Source organism: Rattus norvegicus, chromosome 4 (genome assembly GCF_036323735.1).
Source record: "Rattus norvegicus strain BN/NHsdMcwi chromosome 4, GRCr8, whole genome shotgun sequence".
NCBI lineage: Eukaryota > Metazoa > Chordata > Mammalia > Rodentia > Muridae > Rattus > Rattus norvegicus.
Window position 1 is genome coordinate 76,069,974 of NC_086022.1, and position 14,133 is coordinate 76,084,106.

General features: G+C 37.0%; 1 protein-coding gene across 1 annotated transcript in view; it reads left to right on the forward strand.

Annotated features, from left to right (window-relative positions):
* Cntnap2 (contactin associated protein 2) overlaps nt 1-14,133 on the forward strand; it is a 2,256,901-nt gene that overhangs the window by 960,616 nt on the left and 1,282,152 nt on the right. The window contains exons 7-8 of the mRNA NM_001427648.1: nt 9,617-9,760; nt 13,601-13,865. Coding sequence (NP_001414577.1) covers nt 9,617-9,760; nt 13,601-13,865 — 409 coding nt within the window. The remainder of the gene's footprint in view (nt 1-9,616; nt 9,761-13,600; nt 13,866-14,133) is intronic.

Below are 14,133 nucleotides of genomic sequence, written 5' to 3' on the forward strand. Positions count from 1 at the left end.
CAAACTCCAGGAGCAGTGTTCCACATAGTATCCAAGATATAGCAAGTATTGTGATTCCATTGAAGATTTTATATATAAGAAAACAATCTAAGATTGTTTCAAACCTCAGTGTTCCTTGGCATCTACATTTTAGAAAGCAGAAATCCATGAGCAGTGTGTGTGTGTGTGTGTGTGTGTGTGTGTATGTGTGTGTGTGTGTGTGCATGTATATGTATGTGTTTGAATGTGTTTGTGTTACCCAACTATATGTAAAGATTTAATAAGGTATAACATGTGGACCATAAAATTATTGGTGGAAAATCTGAATTGATAGCTACCATATATATTCTTATAAGTCAATGGAGACTTATTAACATAAAAATATAAGCTTAGGGCTAAATTACTGTCTCCAAAAATATTCATCCCCAAATGATTATTAAAAGAAGCCATGAATTTGAAAGAGATCAAGTGGAATGCACAAGAGAGTTTGGAGGGAGGAAGCAGGAGGGAGAATTGGTATAATTATATTATAATCTCAAAACTAAAATAATTCTTTTTAAAGTTTAAAAATGTGAAAGTCTAAGAAATTTTTATCTCCTGCAAGTTGATGCCACATCTCTTGTGACTTATTGCTCTAGTATATGAGAGAACTTGCAAATGAATTATTCATCTTATATTAATAAACTTTGAAGTATCATAGAATAGGGAGAGATCCTGAAGCATTAGCCATGGGCAAACATAATTCCAATTTTCAAAAACCATAATTGAAGATTTGGGGTCATCGACCCCATTGAGTTTGTGATGAAACTCTGCATATTCATGCACAGACAACACATTTCACATGAGCACAATGGTTCTAAGATTTTACAGTCTATCAAAAACTTCTGTATTCAACACGGTCTTATGTTTGGGAGTCTTAGCTGTTGACCCAAATGCATGTGGCAGATCTTTGAGTAAAGGTAGTAGGGGGAAGTATAAATGCACTGAAAATGATGAGCTAGTTCATAAGCTCGTAGCCAGTACACTTTATCTTGGGAACAACAGTTTTGCCATGGATTATAGCAAAGATAGTTGTGTTTACTTTTGTATTTTATACTACATGATAAATATCCTCTCTTTTTTGTGCTATTTAAAGAAATCTGGGGCACCTTTGGTAGTCAGTATCAGAACAGTTGTCCATGCTTCCTTCATGTAAAAACATAGTATGTAGATTCCTATTACACCGGCTGGTAATATTCACTTCAAGTCTAACTTAATCCACATTTTGTAAAATTTATATTGGAGTCTTTAAACCTTAAAGAATAAAAGAGATAGTCCTCCCAGGTTTACAAGTACCATGTCCTTGCAGAGTGGCCTGAGGCAAAGGACATTGAGGCTTAGTTCGAGAAGCCTCTAGAAGCTCTTGCTAGAGTGGAAAAGGAGGAATGCCCTGGTTTGATCCTTTAACTCTCATAGTGTAAACACCTCACTGTGGGAATTTCATGCTATCAACTGGATTTTAAGAGTGTGGCTTCTAGAATGATGCCCACTGTCACACCATTGCACAACAGAGCACTTGTGTTGGATAGGAACTGTGTAAATAACCTGAAGAACTTATATCACAGTAAGTGTAGAGTTTACTTCAGAGTAGATATTAACATTCTGTCCCTAATGGTTCTATTTAACACAAGTCCCAATTAGCCAGCTGGTATAAGCAGAATCCAACAGAACATTGTTGGGGTAGACTGAACACACATGTTACCATTATCAGCAATGCACATCAGCTAAAGAGATGTGATGTATAGCTTTGCAACTTTGACATGGCTCAATGTTGACATTACTATTGTGTATTAAACTAGCCCCAAAGTTTCCCTGTCTCCTCTTCTCTATAGTGTTATTATACCATGAAATATGGAGATCACTACCAGCAGTCAAATTGCCAACTACATGGTAGCCTGAGACAGAAGAAATACAGTTTGTTTTCCTCCAAGACAAGGAAAAACTGAAGGACAAGACAGGAATTCAGTGTTAGCCTTGATTCTGTCCATTAGTTAAATGCCACTTACATCACTTTGCATGATATACCATGGTCTTTTGCAACACAGCTTTGCCAGGGAAGCAGAGAGTGAGTCTTCCTGATGTTTATTTTTACCTTTAAATGGACAGTATACATAGAGAATATTAAATCATTACCCTTCAGTAGAGCAGAAAGCTTGGGTTTGAATCCCTTTTTGACCTTCACGGGCTGTGTAACATGAGTAATTCACATCCCCTTAATATAATAAGAAAATAACATCGCATTTCTTTTGAAATCATATATACATGTATGTGTATATATACATAAGTATGGATCATATATATAAAGATGTAGAGAAAAATATGGATATAGATAAGCATAGTTCTATATATGCTTCCATAACAGATGCACGTTAATCTTTTTAACATGAAACTATCCAAACTTCTTTTCAGTTACCTCTAATTTCTTTATTTTTCATTATATTATTAGATTTTTTATTTTCATTTCTTTTTTTATATTTATTAAATTGGGTATTTCTTATTTACCTTTCCCGGTTTCCAGACCAACATCCTCCCAACCCCTCCACCTCCCCTTGTAAATCCCCTCCACATCTTTCCCCGGTTACCGCCCTCCCCACCAAGAATCCCATTCACTGGGGGTTCAGTCTTGGCAGGACCCAGGGCTTCCCCTTCCACTGGTGCTCTTACTAGGATATTCATTGCTACCTATGAGGTCAGAGTCCAGGGTCAGTCCATGTATAGTCTTTAGGTAGTGGCTTAGTCCCTGGAAGCTCTGGTTGCTTGGCATTGTTGTTCATATGGGGTCTCGAGCCCCTTCAAGCTCTTTCAGTCCTTTCTCTGATTCCTTCAATGGGGGACCTATTCCCAGTTCAGTGGTTTGCTGCTGGCATTTGCCTCTGTATTTGCCGTATTCTGGCTGTGTGTCTCAGGAGAGATCTACATCCGGCTCCTGTCAGCCTGCACTTCTTTGCTTCATCCATCTTATCTAGTTTGGTGGCTGGTATATGTATGGGCCACATGTGGGGCAGCCTCTGAATGGCCGTAACTTCAGCCTCTGTTCTAGTCATTGCCTCCCTATCCCCTGCTAAGGGTATTCTTTTTTCCCTTTTAAAGAAGGAGTGAAGCATCTGCATTTGGTCATCCTTCTAGATTTTCATGGATTCTGTGCATCTAGAGTAATTCAAGCATTTGGGCTAATATCCAGTTATCAACGAGTGCATACCATGAGTGTTTTTCTGTGATTGTTTTACCTAACTCAGGATGATATTTTCCAGTTCCATCCATTTGACTTTGAATTTCATAAAGTCATTGTTTTTCATAGCTGAGTAGTATTCCATTATGTACATGTACCACATTTTCTGTATCCATTCTTCTGTTGAAGGGCATCTGGGTTCTTTCTAGCTTCTGGCTATTGTAAATAAGACTGCTATGAACATAGTGGAGCATGTGTCTTTGCTATATGTTGGAGCACCTTTTGGGTATATGCCCAAGAGATGTATAGCTGGGTCCTCAGGTAGTTCAATGTTCAATTTTCTTAGGAACCTCCAGACTGATTTCCAGAATGGTGGTACCAGTCTACAATCCCACCAACAATGGAGGAGTGTTCCTCTTCTCCACATCCTCCCCAGCATTTGCTGTCACCTGAGTTTTTGATCTTAGCCACTCTCACTGCTGTGAGGTGAAATCTCAGAGTTGTTTTGATTTGCATTTACCTTATGACTAAAGATGTTGCACATTTCTTTAGGCGTTTCTCAGCCATTCAGCATTCTCAGCTGTGAATTCCTTGTTTAGCTCTGAACCACATTTTAATAGGGTTGTCTCCCTGTGGTATAACTTCTTGAGTTCTTTGTATATTTTGGATATAAGCCCTCTATCTATTGTAGGATTGGTAAAGATCTTTTCCCAATCTGTTGGTTGTCGTTTTTTCCTAACAACAGTGTCCTTTGCCTTACAGAAGCTTTACAGTTTTATGACATCCCATTTGTCGATTCTTAATCTTAAAGCATAAGCCATTGGTGTTTTGTTCAGGAAATTTTCTCCAGTGCCCATGGGTTCGAGATTCTTCCCTACTTTTTCTTCTATTAGTTTGAGTGTGTCTGGTTTGATGTGGAGGTCCTTGATCCACTTGGACTTAAGCTTTGTACAGGGTGATAAGCATGGATCGATCTGCATTCTTCTACATGTTGACCTCCAGTTGAACCAGCATTTGCTGAAAAGGCTATCGTTTTTCCATTAGATGATTTTGGCACCTTTGTTAAAAATCAAGTGACCATAGGTGTGTGGGTTCATTTCTGGGTCTTCAATTCTATTCCACTGGTCTATCTGCCTGTCTCTGTACCAATACCATACAGTTTTTATCACTATTGCTCTGTAATACTGCTTGAGTTCAGGCATAGTGATTCCCCCAGAAGTCCCTTTATTGTTGAAGATAGTTTTAGCTATCCTGGGTTTTTTGTTATTCCAGATGAATTTGCAAATTGTTCTGTCTAACTCTATGAAGAATTGGATTGGAATTTTGATGGGGATTGCATTGAATCTGTAGATTGCTTTTGGTAAAATGGCCATTTTTACTATATTAATCCTGCCAATCCATGAGTATGAGAGTTCTTTCCATCTTCTGAGATCTTCTTCAATTTCTTTCTTCAGAGGCTTGAAGTTCTTATCATACAGATCTTTAACTTGTTTGGTTAAATCACACTGAGGTATTTTATATTATTTGGGACTATTATGAAGGGTGTCGTTTCCCAAATTTCTTTCTCAGCTTGTTTCTCTTTTGTGTAGAGGAAGGCTACTGATTTATTTGAGTTAATTTGATACCCAGCCACTTTGCTGAAGTTGTTTATCAGCTTTAGTAGTTCTCTGGTTGAACTTTTGTGATCACTTAAATATACTATCATATCATCTGCAAATAGTGATATTTTGACTTCTTCCTTTCCCATCTGTATCCCTTTGATCTCCTTTTGTTTTCTGATTGCTCTGGCTAGGTCCTCAAGAACTATATTGAATACTTAGGAAGAGAGTGGGCAGCCTTGTCTAGTCCCTGATTTTAGTGGGATTGCTTCAAGTTTCTCTCCATTTAGTTTAATGTTACCTACTGGTTTGCTGTATATGGCTTTTACTATGTTTATGTATGGGCCTTGAATTCCTATTCTTTCCAGGACTTTTATCATGAAGGGGTGTTGAATTTTGTCAAATGCTTTCTCAGCATCTAATGAAGTGATCATGTGGTTTTTATCTTTCAGTTTATTTATTTATATATATTGATATATATTGGTGGTTTTCCATATAATAAACCATTCCTGCATCCCTGGGATGAAGCCTACTTGATCATGGTGGATGATTGTTTTGATATGTTCTTGGATTCTGTTTTCAAGAATTTTATTGAGTTTTTTTGTGTCGGTATTCATAAGGGAAATTGGTCTGAAGTTCTCTTTCTTTGATGGGTCTTTGTGTGGTTTAGGTATAAGAGTAATTGTGGCTTCATAGAAGGAATTCCGTAGCGCTCTGTCTGTTTCAATTTTGTGGAATAGTGTGGACAGTCTTGATATTAGGTCTTCTATGAAAGTCTGATAAAATTCTCAATGAACCCATCTCAACCTGGGCTTTTTTTGGTTGGGAGACTTTTATGACTGCTTCTATTTCTTTAGGAGTTTTGGGGTTGTTTAAATGGTTTATCTGTTCCTGATTTAACTTCGGTACCTGGTATCTGTCTAGGAAATTCTCCATTTCCTCCAGATTTTCAAGTTTTGTTGAATATAGGCTTTCATAGTAGGATTTGATGATTTTTTAATTTTCTCTGATTCTGTTGTTATGTCTCCCTTTTCATTTCTAAGTTTGTTAAAATCATATGACACTCTCTGTTTTCTCTGGTTAGTCTGGCTGAGGGTTTATCTATCTTGTTGATTTTCTCAAAGAACCAGCTTTTGGTTCTGTTGATTCTCTGTATAGTCCTTTTTGTTTCTACTTGGTTGATTTCAGCTCTGAGTTTGATTATTTCCTGCCTTCTACTCCTCCTGGGTGTATTTGCTTCTTTTTGTTCTAGTTCTTTTAGGTGTGCTGTCAAGCTGCTGATATCTGGTCTCTCCTATTTCTTTCTGCCGGCACTCAGAGCTATGCGTTTTCCTCTTAGCACAGCTTTCATTGTGTCCCATAAGTTTGGGTATGTTGTACCTTCAATTTCATTAAATTCTAAGAAGTCTTTAATTTCTTTCTTTATTCCTTCCTTGACCAGGTTATCGTTGAGTAGAGCATTGTTCAACTTCCATGTATATGTGGGCGTTCTTTCCTTATTCTTATTGAAGACCAGATTTAGCTGTCGTGGTCTGATAGCACGCATGGGATTATTTCTATCTTTCTGTATCTGTTGAGGCCTGTTTTGTGCCCAATTATATGGTCAATTTTGGAGAAAGTACCATGAGGTTGTGAGAAAAAGGTATATCCTTTTGTTTTAGGATAGACTACTCTATAAATATCTGTTAAGTCCATTTGGTTCATGACTTCTCTTTGTCTGTCTATGTCTCTGTTTAATTTCTGTTTCCATGACCTGTCCATTGATGAGAGTGGGGTGTTGAAATCTCCTACTATTATTGTGTGAGGTGCAATGTGTGCTTTGAGCTTTAGTAAGGTTTCTTTTATGTATGTAGGTGCCCTTGCATTTGGAGCATAGATATTTAGGATTGAAAGTTCATCTTGGTGGATTTTTCCTTTGATGAATATGAAGTGTCCTTCCTTATCTCTTTTGATGACTTTTGGTTGAAATCAATTTTATTTGATATTGTAATTGCTACCTCAGCTTGCTTCTTCTTTTTATTGGGGAATTGAGTCCATTGTTATTGAGAGATATTAAGGAATAGTGATTGTTGCTTCCTTTCATCTTCATATTTGAAGGTGAGATTATGTTTGTGTGCTTGTCTTCTTTTTGTTTTGGTGCAAAACGATTAGTTTCTTGATTTTTCCAGGGTGTAGCTTGCCTCTTTGTGTTGGACTTTACCATTTATTATCCTTTGTAGGGCTAGATTCTCCCCTCTCCCACTTTCTCCTCCAGAAATCCCCTATACCATCCCTCCTCCCCATGCTTCTATAAGGGTGCTCCACTATCCACCTACTCCTTCCTGCCTCCCCACCCTGGCATTTGTACTGGGCATCCTAGGTCTAGTTTCAAATGTCATTTTACTGAAGTCTCCTTTTCTCTGGCATTATTTTTATGTCTGTTGCAAATTATATCAAGAAGGATATCTACATTCCCATATTTATTATGATCAGCAGGAAGAAAGATAGGTTTAAAAACTCTTTCCTCTTTTATGATCTTAGAGTGACATACATCTGACTAATGAAATACTGTAAGGCAAGACATCCCCTCCAGAAGTTGGTAAATGCTGTATATGCCTAGTTGGGTATGATACAGGTAACTGGAGAAATTACTGCCCTGTTTTTGGAAGTGTGTAGAGAAAGTAGAGGGGTCTGCCAGCATCTGCTATACTTTGCAAATACCTCATAGCCAATTAAACAGTTAATAAATAAGTTTTTAAAAAGTTTTAAAAGAGGTAGTATCTTTACTAAGGCTACAGAAAGAAGCTCCCAAACATCATTTTTAATCTGACTACTTCAAACGTCTTTTGTCACCATAATGTTAGTATACTTTATAATGTTATGTTCCCACAGCTTACATAAACAACAATGTATGTCTAGAAAAAGTAAGTGACAAATTAATACGTGATTGATTCCATAAGAAAACAGGATTGGAACTCACTTCCTTGCTAACCATCCTCTAATCCTAGCTTGCAGTGCTTTATCAGGATGCTTCCCAGAATTGAACATGACTCCCTGGTTACTAAAAGAAGAAATTCATAGTGCATATGAATCGGCATCCCTATGATAAAACAAAGTCCCTGATGAAAGAAACCATGGGCACTGAGGAACAAATCTGTAATGTGAAACAAGTGTAGCAACTTATTTGAGATGTAGTGCTCTCAGCTCCAAACACAGGAGGCAGTGGCAAAGTTGGCAAGTAAAGCTACTTGCTGACAAGCCTGAATAACAGAGTTTCAATCCTGGGAACCACATGGTGGAAGGAGAGAATTTATCTCACAAGTTGTCTTCTAACACCTATATATGTGTTACAACATGTCCATATGAACAGACTCTCTCTCTCTCTCTCTCTCTCTCTCTCTCTCTCTCATACTAATAATAAATTTTAAAAAGAAGAAAATATAAGTTGTATTACTATGAACCCCTCAAAAGTGATCAACAAAAGGAATTCTACACAGCTCCCCAGCATTTCACTTTATAGTCACTGTCATCATTATTGGGATCAACCTGGATAGGCTAGGTCACTCTAACTTTCAAATAGTCTCTCAATATTTCTATTAATTCTGAATACTCTATATTTCATCGTGTACATTCCTAATTATTTCTTACATGTTTTAATTTATTCTTAAACTCTCCTCTCTTGTATGAATCATTTCATGTGGTGTATATTCAGCCAAATATGATTTATAATAGTTAATTTTATTTTAAATGGGGCCCTCTTAAAAACATTGTGTCATGATCCATCATTAATTTGTCTTTTTCTCTAAAACTAATTAAGCATTTTAAATGCCAGAGCGCCAAATAATGGAACATAATTTACTCATGTACCTCCAGGAATGTAGCACATCCTTGCCTTACATAAAATATAAAGTCTTCACTTTCAGGAACGTCTCAACAATTGCTTTTATATTAAAAACTGTAAGGGAAAAATTGAAAATGTTAGCACTAAAAATTTCAACTCCATTGAAGTTGACATTATAGCTACAGTTCTACATTTATTCATTAATGCATTATTACTAGTGAATATTCCCAGCAGTACTGATAAAGGATTATTTTGTGTCATCTGCATTGAGGCTACAGAACTTAAAACTGATGAGAACAACATAGGGAAAAAACCTATAACCCCTAGAAGCAGTTATACTCAACGGAGCACATTTAGGAGTATTGGTCTTAGTCCTTAAGGTCTGCAAGATCTATAAAATGTACAAACCTTGACTGTTCAACTTACAGCCCCTGTGTGTCACAAAGTCCCTAAGCCATACACTAACGATACTTTTCAGCTATTTTCTACACTCAAAATAATTTTAATGAACCTTTGACTCAAAGAGTCATTAGACTTCATAAAAGCTCCAGAGAGTAAGTACAGTATTCCTTGCTTTAGGCTACACTTTTATCAGCTTATTATTTTAGTTCTGGTTGTCTAGAGATTACTAGAGGCATTTATTGGTAACATGTCTTTGAATGATAAATATGAAAATATAGTTTTAATATTCCTTGATAAAATAAAGCTCCTAGATAAAATCTTTCTAAAATCCTCTCAAGACAATTTGTAAAATGCCTTCAGTGTTTTAAAAAAATGCAAGTAGTAACATTTGCCATTTTATTGGTAAAGTTATAATCTAATTATTGGAATTAATGATTTCATTATGCATTTCACAACAGCACAATGTAATGGGCAAAAGCTTTTGTAGACAACATATTATAATGTTTGCATAACTTTTATTGAAATAAAGGTGCTTGACAGTTGTATTTATAATTTTGTATTGTTTATTGTAAGAAAATACAAGTATTCACATTTATTTTTTTCTCAAAGATAACATTTGGAGGCATACCTTTCTCTGGCAAGCCAAGTTCCAGTAATAGGAAGAACTTTAAGGGCTGCATGGAAAGCATCAACTACAATGGTGTCAATATTACCGACCTTGCCCGAAGAAAAAAATTAGAGCCATCGAATGTGGTAAGAGTCCAAAATATTGATCCAGGAGCATTGAATAACAACAAACATATAAACCTTTCACCACTATTTGGGTTCAATTAAATAATGTAAAGCAGACATACTTGTATAGACACTTGACATACCCAAAATTCACATTGACTTTGAGTCAAGCCAACTCGTGTGTCCAGTGATTTTAAACTGTCCATTTAAGACTTACAAGAGAGAAGACAGGCTGACAGTAGTGGAGGGAGCTTTGAGAGGGTAAGGAGGGCAACCATAATTAATTATATACCTATATAGAACTGCCAATGAAGAACATTAAAGTTATATAAAAGAAAAATCATAGTAATAATTAAATAATGGCTTACTTAATTAAAGAAAATGTTTTCTGGGGGAAAAGGAAAGGGAGCCACAAAAGCTCACACTGAGTTTCTTCAGGATCCTGTGGAAACTGCTTTCAGAGTTCTTGGAGAAGACCAAATAGTGAGGATGTTTTCAGCATCCTACCTTCCTATGTATTGCTGGGTAGTCCAAAGACACTAACACATGTTTAACATGGGGCTTCTCTATGACTCTGCCTATCCAAGAACTATTTGTCACCAAGCACTGTCATATGGGAGAGAGTGCCTGAGATTATAAGGACCATATTCTTGAAAGCCACCAAATGAGATAATTCCTTAACCCTTCACACTGCCTCTAAAAGCACTCTGATGGTCCTGTTTTTCCAAATTTGAGCTCATGTTTGACAATGACAAAAATCAAAAGAATACCTGGATAAATGAATGGCCTCAACTCAGTGAGATTTCAGTAAGAGTGAAAACATTGTAAAGCTAGTTTAAAGCAAATGATTCCATGATGAAGATTTCCCTTAAACATAGGGAGGAATTAATCCTAATAATAAAATACTTAAATTTGGCCCACTTTAAGTAATAAAGTATAGAATTAGAGAAAGGTAATTTTATCGTAAAGTGGCACTGACCTAAGGTATACACAGACATCCACTGTAATCTGAGATGATACCGTAAGTAAATATGAACTTCCCGATTGTTTCTCCATCCGGACCAGCCTAGCTGGCACAATATCCTCCCAAATCCAACAGCCTTCCTGACTCCCAGGAAATCTGCAGCCATACCCAGGGACACAGACAGGAGCCTAGTATGTCTGTCCTCTGAGAGGCCCTACCAGCAACTGACTGAAACAAAGATATTTACACCCAACCATTGGACTGAATTCAAGGACAGTTATGGTTGACTTAGTGGAAGGACTGAAGAAGCTGAAGCCAAGGGTGACCCCATAGGAAGACCAGCAGTCTCAATAAACCCAGACCCCAGGGAACTCCCAGACACTGAGCCACCAATCAGGCAGCATACATGGGCTAGTCCAAGGCTCCTCCACATATATAACAGAAGACTGCCTGGTCTGGTCTCAGTTGGAGAAGATGTGCCTAATCCTCTAGAAACTTGAGGCCCCAGAGAAGGGGAATGCCTGGTTGCCAGGAGCAACCTCTAGGAGACCAGAGGGAGGAGGAACTGTGGGATGAGGAACTTGGAGGTGGGGCAACATCTGGAATGCAAATAAATTTTTAAAAAGAGAAAGCATGAACATTTTGAAAGTTATAAATATCAAGATTTAACCTGGAATAACAAATTTCCAAGGTGACTCTAGGTGTTAAGTATAGTTTATAGATTCTATATAGGTGACCTCTGAATGTCATGGCTTCCTTCATAGATCTGTATTATTTCTTATATTATTTCCACACTCACGCATGCACTCATACACATATCCCCTATACTAAACACAAACATATATACACACTGCATATTATGTACCTGTAAGTACACACACTTTCCACATACTATGCACACACATAAAACTACTGTTACTGTTCTACTGCTGTGAAGAGACCTTGACCAAGGCAACTCTTAGAACAGAAAGTATTAATTGGAGGCTTGCTTAAAGGTTCAGAGGGTTGGTGTATTATCATCATGGTGAGAAGCATAGCAGGAGGATGGCTCTGGAGGAGTAACTGATAATTATATCCTGATCTGAAGCCAGGAGAGAGATGGAGAGAGAGAGAGAGAGAGAGAGAGAGAGAGAGAGAGAGAGAGAGAGAGAAAGCAAGTGAGCCTGATATGTCTTTTTGAAACATCTAAGCTAACCTCAGTAACACAACTCCTCCCTCCAATAAGGCCATACCTACCTACCATAACCCTTTCAAACAGTCACACTATCAGTGTGAAAATATTCAAACCACCACTACACATACGCTACAAAAATACATAAATACTGACCAAATGTATACAATGTAACACACACACACACAAACACATATCCACTGTGCACTATACACATGTACAAATACACACATATGTCACATACAATAATACTTAGAGACAAGCACATTATATATATAAGGCACTAACAGAGCAATTAATATACATACAACCACAAACACTTAATATATTATATACATGGACTACATACTATGAGCATATATGCCACAGTCTGTGATCACATACAAATACACAAACATATATTCCACATTCTATTCACTTCCACTAACACACACACTGTACACACACACACACACACACACACACACACACACACACACACACATACTTTTAAGCTTTTTAAGCACTAAATAAAATGGAATGAGGGTCTTTTCACTGTTCTCAGAATTTTTTTCAGAAAAAACTTGAAATAATATCATTTCTATGATTTGCATTTTTAATAAGCAAAATATTAGTTCTAGCTATACCTAACTCAGTGTTAATTTTGAAATGTATCCATTTGGTGTTCAAACTACAGTGTACCAACCGTAAAAGCTCATTACCAAGGCAACTATAACCGCAATGAATTTTGAAACTAGAGAAGACTGAATAGCAATATGCATATATATATATATTATCTATGTATTCTTTTTTTAACAAATTATTTGTGGGCAACTACAGAATAGTTTCTGTAATAAAATCTATACATATATTAAAAACACTAGTAAAAATCGTGAAATAGAACATTTTGTAAACATCCCTTCAAAGTGAACATTTTGTAAGAAATTTACTCAAAAGATATTAGTAGCTGCTATTTCAGTGAAATTCACTCAGCTCCTACAGACTTCCTGTCTTCTTAAAATCAAACCCTCCTATTGCACTAACACCACCATCAGCACTCTTAATCAGAACTGCTCTGTAATTGTCTGGGACACAACCCTACAGCCCTAGACTACAGGCACGTGCTCAATTATAACACCTCAGTTGCTGTGCACAGGCAGTTCTTATCTATGGAAAGGCAAAATGTTTTTAAAAAATAAACTGCAAAATTACAGAACAAAGTGAATTTAAATATTACCTCAAGAAGACAATTTATTTCAGATTTAATAGTTAATGGGCAATAATGAAATAGTTGGGCTTTGGGGATTATATATATATATATGTATATATATTGCATATACACAATATACATTGCATATACAAAATATACATTGCATATTATATGTGTATATATAAATATATATGTACATCATAGAGAGATAGAGATAATACTATCCCCAAATTCCTAAACATATAAAAGAAGACAATTCCTTAGAAAGATGAAAGAAAGCCAAATGTGTTCTTCCCATCACAGCAGGCAGGTAAACTGTCAGGCTTTTCATGGGTATTGCTTGCTACACTGTGAACTAGAAGTCTAACTGTTGCATTTACTGGGTCTAACACTCCAAGAAGTTCCAAGAGGATCCATGCATGCACTAAATCAGACTGAGGTGCTATCCCTTAAGTCTAGTACAGGTTCAAACACTGCTGAGATTTGTAGAATCGGGTCTTTGTCAATAGCCTCACATAGATGTTTGTTTACTTTCAGGGGAATCTGAGCTTTGCTTGTGTGGAGCCCTATACAGTACCGGTCTTCTTCAATGCTACAAGCTATCTGGAGGTGCCTGGAAGGCTTAATCAGGACCTGTTCTCAGTCAGTTTCCAGTTTAGGACCTGGAACCCCAGTGGTCTCTTGCTGTTCAGTCACTTTGCAGATAACTTAGGCAATGTGGAAATTGACCTTGTGGAGAGCAAAGTGGGAGTCCACATAAACACTACACAGACCAAGACAAGCCAAATCGACATCTCCTCAGGTTAGTGTCATCCGCTTGGATTTGCTTCTGAAGTTGCTATCAATGGTCCTAAAGCTGAAGGTGATGGCTAGCGTGCTCTCTCTCTCTCTCTCTCTCTCTCTCTCTCTCTCTCTCTCTCTCTCTCTCTCTCTTCTTTCTTAAGCTGGCATTATAGGCTCATGGTTATACTTCCATTTGAAATTTTACAACCTTTTCTTCATTAAACTATATTCTGTTTATGAGAAACAGAGAAGTAATGAAATCACAAGGTGTGAAGAAAGAGGAAAGT